The following is a 12,492-nucleotide window of genomic DNA, read 5'->3' on the forward strand; positions in this document are numbered from 1 at the left end:
TTTTTTTTTTTTTTTTTTGGGTTTTGGGTTTGGGTTGGTTTGGATAGGGCATAGGGCGTCCAAGAATCTCGGTATACTTACAATGGAAATATTGGTTGGAGTGAACTCCAGCCTGTTGAGGCGCAGTCCAGCTTGCGGTATATACGCCTGTTGCGACCTTCGAAGGCTCTTCTTTCTTCCTCCACTCAACCATCAGAGTGATGGTGTCTTCAGTTTCCTCTACACAGCCAAGCTCAATAGCTGCTCCCTTTGAGGCCGAGGCACTTACCTTAACTGGGGTGTACTCCGGAACCATACTCTCGCATATGTCAACATGGTGGGAGTTAAGGTAATACGAAATATCGCTGTCCTTTCCGGCCCATGCTTTAAAGGTCTCCAGTTGGCTCTTGGGCTGGCTCATGTAGCTATAAAAATAGTTAAAGTCTCCGAGTCTTCGAGCCTTGTTTCGAGCATCAGAATATGCTGGGTCGAAACGCTTGTGGTGCTCGATGAATACGAAAACGTTATGCTTTCGAGACTCCGCCAAAAGCTCAAGATGGTCCTCCAGAGTCTTTGTAGCTGGCTTAGTGATAAGGACGTGGATCTTACGCCGGATAGCGTACAGCGCAATTTCATAATGTGTGGTATCAGGAGTAAATATCGTGATGGCTGAGCCAGGCTCTAACGCATCTATGGCCGCCTTGTACGCATTTGCATCAACCTTGTCATCTGCCGGGTAAGACTCAAACGAAGTTGACAGCCCGTTGTACACCTCGGATATGTTGGTCTGGAGATGTTTCCCTTTTACACCATGTTTGGAGTAGACATCAGTAACTATCAGGTCAAAACCGCCCTGGTTGCGTCACAGCAGAGGGAGCACAGAATGGGAACACTCACTGATATGGGGAAATTTTAGGCCTGATACCCCAGCCATGCTCAGGTTACCGACCTTCCCTCGTCTCCGTAGGTCAAACATTGTCAGGCCAACGACTCCCACCTTCTTGTCTGAGGTGGAAGCGGCACCTCCTACGAAGCCAGTGGTATACTCGCCCGTCCCAACCTGCGTATGCACAAGTCAGTTTCCATTTTGTAAACCGAGAGCACATGTCCTACCATCAACACATCTGGAGGAGCCATCTCAACCGGATTACGAACAGGTAAATCTCCTTTGTAACGAGATGCCGTGTACCTATGTTGAAAAGATGCCAGATAACTATTGGGATTCCTTTGTTCAGCGGCTTCCGAGCAGTACAACGCAGGCCCCTGTTTAATTCTACACCATAACATACATTACTCACCTTGCGGAATATGGTGATACCAGGTATGACTTTTTGTATATACTCTTTTTACTACCTCCAAAGAGTGGATGTAGCTAAACGGAGGGAACTATGGGCGGGAGCTGCGAGGTAGGTGGTTTATTCTGGCGGATGTCGGAGCTTAGCCGCGACGCCCCGTAGTTAGTTAACCCCCGCCCAACATCCAAATGTTCAACGTTTTCTGACGGCGTCACCAGCATCCGTTGCTGACAATTGATATACGGTTCAGATTCAGACCTAAGCATTGTGGGCATACGCCAACAACTCGCAGCTAAAAGACAATCTACGATTGACTTCACTGTTGATATAGTTGAGAATGGCAGAGCGGAAGAGGACACCCCTCCAGCCAGGCGTCTATGTGCCTACCATGACATTCTTCGACCCTGCAACAGAAGAACTTGACATACCCACGATCCGCGCTCATGCAATACGACTTGCAAAGGCAGGGGTTGCCGGCCTGATCACCATGGGCTCGAACGGTGAAGCAGTCCATCTGTCCAGAGTAGAGCGCGCCCTTGTCACACAGCAAACCCGCTCGGCACTGGACGAGGCTGGATTCAAGCATATTCCTGTCATATCTGGTGCTACCGACCAAGGAGCTCGAGGCACCATCGAGATATGCCAAGAGGCAGCAGATGCAGGCGCAGAATATATACTGTTGATCTCACCCAGCTACTACCGAACTGCAATGGGGGACCAGAACGCTCTATTTGAATATTTTACTAAAGTGGCCGACGGGTCTCCTCTCCCCATCATTATATATAACTTCCCTGGGGTAGTTGCTGGAATTGATATGGACTCTGACTTTATCATTCGACTATCACAGCATCCCAATATTATTGGAACCAAGTTTACATGCGGCAATACGGGGAAGCTATGCCGTGTTGCCGCTGCCATGAATGCTGTTACTCCGGCTTCCTCCTTGAAAATGGCTTCGGTAGAAAGATCACCTGAGCAAGCAGTCCCTCCTCCATACTTTGCCTTTGGCGGTTATGCGGACTTTGCTCTTCAAACGCTTGTTTCGGGAGGGTCCGGCATTATAGCTGGCGGTGCGAATGTGTTGCCTCATCTTTGTGTAGAAGTATTCAATCTATGGAAGCAGGGAAAGCTGGCAGAGGCGATGGAGGTGCAGAAGATTCTTAGTGACGGAGACTGGATCATGTCCAAGTATACCATCCCAGGGACCAAGTTTGCGATCCAGGTCTGCTATGGCTATGGCGGATATCCTCGAGCACCGATGCCTCGTTTGACGGAGGCACAGGAAAAAGAGGTAGCAGACAAAATCAAGCCGGCCATGGCCATCGAAATGAGGCTCAGTGATGTTGCGTAGATATGCAGGGCCGGTAGATGTCTAGGCGTCTTTAACCTGGTCCATTGGTTACTATGGTTAGTTGTAGTTACTGCGGAATATATAGCTAGACTTAAAATTTAATGGCAGCCGAACTCATCTCAAATAATGGATGCACCAAATATATCAATATCTCGAGATCCCTTATTCATATACACGCATCAAACGTATATGGGAGAAAATGCACCCTTAACGACTCCCTGGGACGGTGGGGAAGCGGTGGAGCCGTCGATGCAACACGGGCTTTATCCCGTTTATCACATCGGCAAAGCAGGTTGGCTTTGATTCTGATACGACACTGCAAGGCAGCAAGACCCGCTGCCGACGTGAAAATCATGGGATTACCGGGCACAATTCGCCCTCAAAATTCCCCATATAACTATGACAACATCGCCTCGATTCTTTTTTTTCAGTAAAGAAATTTTCTATCCTGAGAATTCGGATAACGCAACTTTTCGAAGCAACCAGAGTCAAGATGCCTTCCAGGGACGAAGCAGAGGGGTTCCAGGTCGACAGTGCGGAGACGCATACTCAGTTCCACAAGCGTCATGTTCGTATTCACTACTGTTCAATGTGTCCGAGGTGATTATATAGCTGACGATAGCACAGTATAAACTAAAACCGTTCGAGGACTATGGTGAGGCTACCCTTTTACGCCATTGAACAAAGGGATGGACTGGGGGACTGACAGAGTATGAAGACGTCGATGTCAAGGTAGAAGCCTGCGGGATCTGTGGAAGTGATATCCATACCATCACTGGTATGATTGTTCTACAATCTTTTGAGCAGAGAAACTTGTGTGACTGATGGAGAGGAAACAGGTGGATGGGGCCCTAAGCTCTTCCCTCTATGTGTGGGCCACGGTATGACCCTACATGAACAGGATGACAGGAGTACAGATGCTGACAAGGACACAGAGATCGTGGGCACTGCCATCCGCGTTGGACCCAAGGTGACGCTGATCAAGGAAGGCCAACGAGTCGGTGTCGGGGCCCAAGTCTTCTCCTGCGGCACCTGCAAGCAATGCAAGAACGACAACGAGACGTACTGCCCGAACGTCATCATGGACACGTACGGCTCCAAGTGGCCTGACACTGGCATTGTCAGTCAGGGAGGTTACGGCTCCCACGTCCGAGTCCACGAGCACTGGGTGTTCCCCATCCCCGAGAAGCTGGCCACCACCTCTGTCGCTCCCATGCTCTGCGCTGGCATCACCGCGTACTCACCTCTGGTCCGCAACGGCTGCGGCCCCGGCAAGAAGGTCGGAATCGTCGGACTGGGCGGCATCGGGCACTTTGGCGTCATGTTCGCAAAGGCGTTGGGGGCAGAGACCTGGGCCATCTCACGCACGCGGGCCAAGGAGGCAGACGCCCGCAAGCTGGGAGCAGACGGGTTCATTGCCACGGCCGAAGAGGGCTGGGAGAAGCCGCACAAGTTCTCCTTTGACCTGATCATCAACTGCGCCAACTCGTCCAAGAACTTTGCGCTGGACAAGTACCTGTCCCTGCTGGACGTGCATGCCAAGTGGGTGAGCGTTGGGCTGCCCGAGGAGGACGGCCCGTCCATCAAGGCACAGAGCTTCATCGCCAACGGGGTGCTGATGGGTGCCAGCCACCTGGGGAGCCGCCGGGAGATGCTGGAGATGCTGCAGCTGGCGGCCGATAAGGGGCTGCAGAGCTGGGTCGAGGAGGTCCAGATAGGCGAGGACGGCCTGCGAGACGCCGTGACGAGGATGAAGAAGGGCGACGTCCGCTACCGCTTCACGCTGACCGGCTACGACGCTGCCTTCCCCAAGCCTCCCCGTCCGTCTCTCTAACGTCCTCTCTGCCATCCATCATTCCATCTCATCTCATCTTATCAGTAAAACTATAATTTATGCTTAAACCGTCGAGGCAAAAAAAGGCAAAAAAAGGCAAAAAAGGCAAAAAAGGCCCCTGAGCCGCCTTTCCCCGGGTTTCTTGGCATGAAAATTTTAAACGCTTAAGTAAGCAAAGCTGGAGTCTAAAAAAAAAAAAAAAAGTGTTATTATTGAGGGCAGGCGACTCCTTTTCTTCTCTCTATTAATCCATCATTCACTTCTCCTTTTGCCGCCTCTTCTCGTTCTTTTTTCTTCTTGCCGTTATTATTTATATAGTTTCTGTTATTTGCTGTCCCCTGAGATAATTTCTCTCCTTCATTGTCTTTGGTTTCGTCTGAGACCTCGTTTATATTCTTGTGTTGGAGTTCGGAACTTGCCAGCCGTAGGGGTTCGACCTGATACAAGCCCGACCTACTGTCCCACGCACCCGCGCAAGAGGGAGACATTCTTGTTACGACCTACCTTTGATCCTCCTCGCATCCGTCCATAGCTAGTTTAAGGCGCAGTTGCTGTTTCAGCGATAATGTCTTGCTGCACGTCGAATGCTAACCCGGGACGCCGGCGGTCGACGCTTCGCTCCAGAGTGCGGCCGCTCACTTCGGCCGGAGAGCATCATCAACATCACCTGCTTCACCATCACCATCACCACCATCACCAGACGCAAGATGGGATTGGACGAGTCCATGACGGATCACGCGGAGAGGCGGCCTCTCCCTTCGCTGGGGAAAGCAGCCAGAGTGCCATTGTCGAGACGGATGAGACTCTCGCCGCCACAGCCCCCAGATCAAAGCATCGCCATAGCAAGAGCTTCTCCAGCATCCTGCATGGCGCCAGTGAGCTCAAGACGATCACCCGGTCTTTGTCCATCAGCATCCGAAACAAGGGAAAACGAGCCGCGCAGGTACCAAGCGAACAGCTGCTGGAAAACCAGGGCCATGACGAGTCCAAGGCAGGCTGGTTTCGGAGCCACAGACTGCCACGCCGCCGGTCCCTTGGTGGAATCTGCAACTTGAACAAATTCTATCCTCCGGTGTCGAGCCCGCCCCTGCCTTCAAACTTCAAGGACTTCACTTGCACACAGCAGAATGGCGAGCTGGTGGGCGGTGCGGCTGGGCGCAAGGGGATGCTTGCACCACCACCAAAGGGGGAGGACGAAGGAATGGAAATCTTCGAGCTTGCTGGTCATCTTGGTGTCAAGCTTGCCTTGGACTCGGAAAGCGGAATAAGCATCAATATTCGGGACACCGACGATAATGCAAAGAAGCTAGATTGCATTCGCAAGGGTTAGTCTAACCTTCTTCAAGACGGTTTTTGTCTTGCATTTCTAACATGTCTTTTTTTTTTTTTTTTTTTTTTTTTGTATAGATCCTGTTTCCTTGCCTGCAGAACTCATGGCGCATATTCTATCCTTCCTCGACGCTGATTCACTCAAGAATGCAGAGCTAGTCTCGCGCTCGTGGAACGTCCATGCTTCGTCCAGCAATGTTTGGCGAGAGGTTTTTTATCGTGAATACAGAGACAGTCGTAATGTCACTCGTACGCCTGGTATCCCGAAGAGAGCGATGGGCCTGGGAAGGAAGAAGCCCGCCCAGGACTGGAAAAAAGTGTACAAGGTTCGACACACCTTGGAGAACCGCTGGAAGTCCGGAAAAGCTGCTGCCATCTACCTGCATGGCCACCAGGACAGCGTGTACTGTGTTCAGTTTGACGAGTATGTCATTCCCCTCACGTATTCCTTGTATTCTGCTCCATGTTTAACTGACAACTTGGCCAGGAATAAAATCATTACCGGTTCCCGGGATCGTACCATCCGTGTGTGGGATGCACGCTATCCGTGGCCGTGTTTGAAAGTCATTGGTGCACACCAGGCCACATCCGACAGCAGCGTACCCGTAACACCCTGGCCCATCACTCCGCCTGCAGACTCAACCGGTAGCTCCCCTTTCATAAGCATATGTCCACCTGTGGCTTCTACTGCCGACCTCATTTCCCACCATGAGTCTGGAGAGTACCACAATGCCTCGATCCTTTGTCTGCAGTTTGATGATAAGATCATGGTCACCGGCTCATCAGACGCCAGCTGTATCGTTTGGGATATGCAAGATGACTATCGCCCCATTCGCCGCTTGAAGTGGCACCAAGCCGGTGTTCTCGACGTCTGCTTTGACGATAAGCACATTGTGTCCTGTTCCAAGGACACTACCATCTGTGTTTGGGACCGCGAAACTGGCCAGCTACTCAAACGCCTCCTCGGTCACCGCGGCCCAGTAAACGCCGTCCAGCTCCGTGGTGATTTAGTCGTCTCTGCCAGCGGTGACGGTGTCGCTAAACTATGGAACATATCATCTGGTCTCTGCATCAAAGAATTTGCCAGCAAAGACCGTGGCCTGGCCTGTGTTGAATTCTCCGAGGATGCACGCACTATCCTAGCTGGCGGAAACGACCAGGTCATATACCAATTTGACGCAAATACGGGTGAACTCGTGAAGGAGTTAGAAGGCCATTCCGGCCTCGTTAGGTCTCTGCACATGGATAACGTTAATGGCCGAGTCATCAGCGGCAGTTACGATATGAGTATCAAGGTTTTTGACGCAAAGGCTGGAAAACTCAGTGTCGATCTCCCCGGCTGGACCACGAGCTGGATGCTGAGCGCAAAATCAGATTATAGAAGAATAGTCGCAACTAGTCAAGACGCTAGAGCTGTGATTATGGACTTTGGATATGGTTTAGACGGTATAGAATCGCTGGAAGGTTAAAAAAAAAGGAAGTCGTCTTCTTTTCTTTGATTTCGGATAGAACATAGCTCCTGGCGCTGGTGTGTTTTTGGATCATCTTGAGATTTGTTATCTGCGCCCTCATTTGCAATAGTTGGATTCTATTCATATAGATTTCTTTATGATACACGGTTATGTTTCCGCATCTCTTGAGTCGGCTTCTGAATTCATATCTTATGATCATACTTCCCATTGAGTTCATCAATATCTGTGATTGAGATGAGACTCAAATGATGGATTACTTACCAACCAACGTCATACAGCAGGGATGTTGCGCCAACATGGAGAGTAAGTCTCCCTGGTCGTATTATTTAGCGACTCGACCGTGTGTTTTGATTCTTCGGCTATCACGAGCTGTTATTGGCTTCGACTAGCTCAACCACAGACTGAGGATACTCTGGCATTGTATATCCTCAGGCAAAGGGGCCAGCTGGACGGCCTCTGCCAAGTGGGCAGGCAACACAATTAAATATAGCATGGTAGCAAGCTCTTGAGAGATCAGCTATTTATCTGCGCGAAGGCCAGCGAGTTCTCAGATGGAGGGCTTTACAGATATACTTAGTCGCAGTACATTGTTTCCTTACCACTCAAGGATCACATAGCATTCTCACCATGGCTTCGAAAGCAGCAACACCAATGTCTATCCCTAAAACTATGCGAGCCTGGACACATCAACGGGCTGGTTCACCATCCAAAGTTCTGTCAATGAAGGATGACGTCTCCGTGCCCACGCCTCCGACTGATACCTCTATCCTGGTGCGAGTCTCTCATGTCGCCTTCCACCCCGGAGTGATCATTCTGATGCATTTTATCCCCTCGTGGCTGCGTCGAATGCCTGCAGTACCCGAGACAGACTTCTCTGGCGTAATCGTCCGCTGTGGAAAGGACGTTCCTATTTCCAATGGATCTCGAGACTTTAAGCCAGGCACGCCAGTCTTTGGCTCGTTGCCTGTGAAGCCGTACCTTGGTACTGGCCAGGGTGCATTGGCAGAATATATCGCCATTGAAGCAGAAGCTATCGCTAGAAAGCCCACCAATGTATCGTTCGCAGAAGCTTCAGGCCTGGGAGTCTCTGCCCATACGGCTTTAGTTTTGGTTGAAGCGGCAGAAGTGCCCAAGGACGCCAGAATTCTCATAAACTCCCCCTGCGGTGGTGTTGGACACTTTGCAACCCAGCTTCTGCGTCACCGTAACCCCACGGCACGAATCACCGGTATCTGTTCTGGCCATAACCATGCACTTGCCCTCCAGCTCGGCTGTACCGACACCATCGATCACACCTCATTCCCCAATGCCGGGGGCCAAACACTAGTCCAGCATCTTGCTTCAAAGTACGGAAATGACGAAGAGAAGTTCGACATCATATTCGATGCCTACGGAAGTCAGGATCTCTGGATAAGTTCTTCCAAGTACCTTAAGCCAGGCAAAGATCATCCATATGTTACTGTCGGCCCCAAGATGGGTGTCTCCATCATGGAAGTGCCTGGGTTTTTATGGAAGGTGATCATGAACTCGACATTACCAACCTGGCTGGGAGGAGTGCCGAGACCGTATAAGCAGATTTCCGCATTCACGAACACGGAGGCCATCGAGAAATGTAGGGAGCTGGCCCTGGCAGGCGAATTCAATACACATGTGGGTGAAACCTGGGAACTGGACCAGGCATTGAGTGCCTATGAGGTGATGAGCAGTGGCCATGCCCGCGGGAAAGTCGTGGTTAAAGTCTGGGAGCCGGACGAGGAGTGACCCAGGTTACGACGATATGGATGGGTATTTCTTAATTAACGTCCAACATTCTCTGTAATGATGTGATATATATTTTACCTTGACGTAGCAAACCTGTCGTACGCAGTCAGGATTTCTAAGGACCAAAGACCCGGCGCCTAGTTGCTCTGGTTGTGTAGTCATGACATTAATTATACTCCGTATTCCAAGGAGGCTCTCCACGCTGGGGAACGAGGTAGAAGGGTATAGGCCGGCGGGGATCAGCTGTGTTCTGGGGGTAGACGATATTAAAACTCGGAATTTATTTGTTTGTTTCTGGGGCTGGAGTCCTTAGTTAACAATATTTATTTAGCAAAATTAACCCGGCAGGCCGAAGTCTCCTTTTTCTGTCACTTTATCAAATCACAGGACGAAGTCGCCTGCAGACATCCAAATCCTCCACCACACACTCGCGCTGCCTCAGTCACAGCAGTCTCCTATTACAGAGACACATCCAGCTAGGTATCTTCCGCCCTGATAAATCAAATGACTGGATATCCTCCCTTTCCCACGCCGCTGACTCCCCGCCAACGGCTCTCCAGAAGATTCCAACCCGTACCTGAGAAACCTAAAAGCCAAAGAAGTAACCAAGGGGAACCGTTCTCCTCATCCTTCACTAACGACCTGAACGACCGATATCGCGACGATGAGTGAATCAAGGTACGAGTCTGGTGGACTTTGCCCTGCGAGTTCGACGTGGACATTACCTGGCCGCCGTTGCCCCGCCTTGGCCAGGACGCGTTTCCCTGCGATACAACGGTGTTGCTAGGGTTGGTGTCAAAGATGTCGATGATGTCGAGAGGGCGGGAGTTAATGACGGATATGCTGACCACTGGCTGTTTAAACCGATCAGACAGGAGTTGCTGCAGTGGGTTAACAACCTGCTGCAACTGAATGTGACGAAAGTCGAACAATGCGGAACCGGGTATGCGTGATATCCTCTACCCCTTGAGCTGCTACGGCTGCTTCTCCCTCCCATACGATCCGTTTTGTTCGTCCGCCGAAGAGTGGTGTACACATATGTACCATGTTTTGCCCTATCACGAAGTTCAGCAGGTTCGGTGGTCGACACTCTACGTAAAGACGTGGGAGAGGGAATGTAGTCGTTCGCTCGTCACTCGATAATTGGCTGTTAATTTGAGACAAGATGGTAATGTGCTGACTCTTGGGACATTAGTGCTGCATTCTGTCAAATACTTGACTCGATTTATAGTAAGTATGGCTTTCAAACAGGTGTGAATAAGACTCCCTCAGCTAACTGTGATGATTATAGTGGACATCCCTATGGGACGGGTAAAGTTCAACGTTAACACCGAATACGCCTATGTAAACAACTTTAAGATTTTGCAGAGTACGCCCCCAGCACCGTCTGCAATCGCATCTAGGTCTAGGACTGACAATGTGCTTTCTATATATAGGTGCCTTTGTGCGCCATCAGATCGACCGTCCGGTCCCTGTCCAGTCCTTGATCAAGTGTCGTATGCAGGACAACTTGGAGTTTCTGCAGTGGATAAAAAGACATTGGGACCAGTACTATCCTGGCGGTGAATACGATGCCGTTGCGCGACGAAAGGGATCCGGAGCGCCTCCACCTGCTGCCGGGGGAGCTCGTTCAGGAACTTCTTCGGCCACAGGCACCCGACGAGGCACAACGCCTACGAGCGCCGCTGGCAGAGCGCGAGTTGGTGGTGCAAACAACCTGGCCCTGACCCAAGAACTGAATGCACAAAAGGAGGCCATCGCCGGCCTCGAGAAGGAGCGCGATTTCTACTTTGCGAAGCTGAGAGACATTGAACTTTTGCTCCAGCAAGCCGTTGAGGCTGATCCAGAATTGGAAAAGGGAGATGACTCGTTGGTTAAGCATATCCAAGCCATCCTGTACTCTACAGAGGTATTACCCCTATCCATGTCTTAAAGGCCGTTGATCATCCGTTAATCTCCATACTAACGATCGAACTAGGAGGGATTCGAGATTCCAGATGGCGAGGTTGGAGGAGAGGAATTGGAGACATTCTAAATTGCATACCCCATACTCAGCACATTCTACATCTACACCTCAGACTGTCTATTCTAACGGAAGACCGCTTGTGATCTCTCCATAGCGCACTCGCAGATAAAACCCTCCATTGATCAAATATTCTCTTCTAGCTCTTGTTGTTCGCTCTTTATTCCGATCGGTGTAAATGTTACATAATCAATTACATATTACATAAGCTCGATATTGGCTTCCCTTAATGGACTAGCGTCAGGTACCGCGGCCCGTGCTGACCAATCATGTGATCCTCACTGTTTGATTCCCAGTCTTGGCAGGGACTTGGCGGCGACTCTTCCTGATTAGGAAGCGCGCACGACATGGCATCAACTTCGCTTCTTCTGCTCCGTCGACGCTGCAACTACGACAACTCTGGCACAGCGACGGCGCAGACGACGAGGACGACGTGGAAGACTCCTGATGGCGTCTGTGCAGCCGCTGAAGAAGAGACACATCCATCAAGGACGCTGAGAAGGTGAGCAGGCAAAGCAAACAGAAGGCCCGACGTGGCTCGCGGCTGGGATTGTTGGTTCGTCCATTGTACCATCCCCCGTCCTGCACGCGGGTTGGCTGGACATCTCAACCTATGCGAGTGGGAAACCGCCACAAAAACCACTCGTGGCCCTGTCTTCCCAAGCTCTTCACTCCAACTCGTTTATTTGTCACAATTACACGCAGCTGGGCTGACCAGGATTTCCCCTTTCTCCTCCAGGTCCATCCTCCTCTAGATTTTGGCCAGGTAAATTAAGCACCACTCGATTCGGAACCAATGCCAAAGCCAACCCTTTTTTAACGCAAAATCTTCTTCAAATGATAGCTATTTCCTCAGCCGTGCCAGTTGGTCTGATGACCAGCAGCCGTTCCTTTCGACCTTCCTCTCCTGTCATGGATTAGCAAAGGGCGACTTTCTTCGACTTCGTCCTTTTTCCTCTTCCCTCACCACTGCGCCGAACATTAACAGTCGTTCTTTACCCTCACAGCGATTGACGTCCGCTCTCTTGACGATCCTCTCCTTATCAACACACACACACACAAACGCCAGCCTTCGTTTCATGCATTGCTAGAAGCATTTACATTCTCTTTCTCCACGTTACAGCAGCCGCTCTCTACATATTTCCGTTCGTTCCCTTAAAACAACTACCATTCTGCGACTGGCTCTGAAAACGAAATTAGAACGTCGATTTAGTTTTAAATCGGGCTTATCTGTCAGATTCGATCAGGATACTATGCACCATCTTCCTTTTGACCTGGTTCAGTTTTCAATATCAACACCGTAACTCGGCCTCTCTGGTTCAGATATTCACAAGTGAATGCAGCAAAGCTCTGCAAAAGGCCTTTTCCTCATTTTGTGACATTTTCGTTGGATTGATTGTGTAGAACATTTTCTACAACTTTTTAATTTCTTTCTTCAAAGCGGTATT

The 12,492-nt window shown here is 50.4% G+C and overlaps 6 protein-coding genes across 6 annotated transcripts; 5 read left to right on the plus strand and 1 right to left on the minus strand.

The window, feature by feature from the left end:
* Positions 1 to 145: 145 nt before the first annotated feature.
* Positions 146 to 1,116, minus strand: TRV_03691 (uncharacterized protein; the record flags this gene model as incomplete). Its single annotated transcript, XM_003022121.1, has 3 exons — positions 146 to 813; positions 877 to 1,039; positions 1,093 to 1,116. Coding segments are annotated over 3 exons (855 nt in total), but the record flags the coding sequence as incomplete, so codon positions are not given.
* A 495-nt stretch (positions 1,117 to 1,611) lies between these two features.
* Positions 1,612 to 2,625, plus strand: TRV_03692 (uncharacterized protein; the record flags this gene model as incomplete). Its single annotated transcript, XM_003022122.1, has 1 exon — positions 1,612 to 2,625. The coding sequence occupies one exon, from the start codon at positions 1,612 to 1,614 to the stop codon at positions 2,623 to 2,625; it is 1,014 nt and encodes a 337-aa protein (XP_003022168.1).
* Positions 2,626 to 3,508: 883 nt separating this feature from the next.
* On the plus strand, positions 3,509 to 4,459 carry TRV_03693 (uncharacterized protein; the record flags this gene model as incomplete). Its single annotated transcript, XM_003022123.1, has 1 exon — positions 3,509 to 4,459. The coding sequence occupies one exon, from the start codon at positions 3,509 to 3,511 to the stop codon at positions 4,457 to 4,459; it is 951 nt and encodes a 316-aa protein (XP_003022169.1).
* Positions 4,460 to 5,024: 565 nt separating this feature from the next.
* On the plus strand, positions 5,025 to 7,257 carry TRV_03694 (uncharacterized protein; the record flags this gene model as incomplete). Its single annotated transcript, XM_003022124.1, has 2 exons — positions 5,025 to 5,784; positions 5,867 to 7,257. The coding sequence occupies 2 exons, from the start codon at positions 5,025 to 5,027 to the stop codon at positions 7,255 to 7,257; spliced, it is 2,151 nt and encodes a 716-aa protein (XP_003022170.1).
* A 630-nt stretch (positions 7,258 to 7,887) lies between these two features.
* On the plus strand, positions 7,888 to 9,021 carry TRV_03695 (oxidoreductase, zinc-binding, putative; the record flags this gene model as incomplete). Its single annotated transcript, XM_003022125.1, has 1 exon — positions 7,888 to 9,021. The coding sequence occupies one exon, from the start codon at positions 7,888 to 7,890 to the stop codon at positions 9,019 to 9,021; it is 1,134 nt and encodes a 377-aa protein (XP_003022171.1).
* A 1,417-nt stretch (positions 9,022 to 10,438) lies between these two features.
* TRV_03696 (uncharacterized protein) lies at positions 10,439 to 10,954 on the plus strand (the record flags this gene model as incomplete). The annotated part of the gene is made up of 1 exon (XM_003022126.1): positions 10,439 to 10,954. The coding sequence occupies one exon, from the start codon at positions 10,439 to 10,441 to the stop codon at positions 10,952 to 10,954; it is 516 nt and encodes a 171-aa protein (XP_003022172.1).
* Positions 10,955 to 12,492: the final 1,538 nt, after the last annotated feature.

The sequence above is a fragment of the Trichophyton verrucosum genome (assembly GCF_000151505.1).
Source record: "Trichophyton verrucosum HKI 0517 chromosome Unknown contig00301_1.f1.exp, whole genome shotgun sequence".
Lineage (NCBI taxonomy): Eukaryota > Fungi > Ascomycota > Eurotiomycetes > Onygenales > Arthrodermataceae > Trichophyton > Trichophyton verrucosum.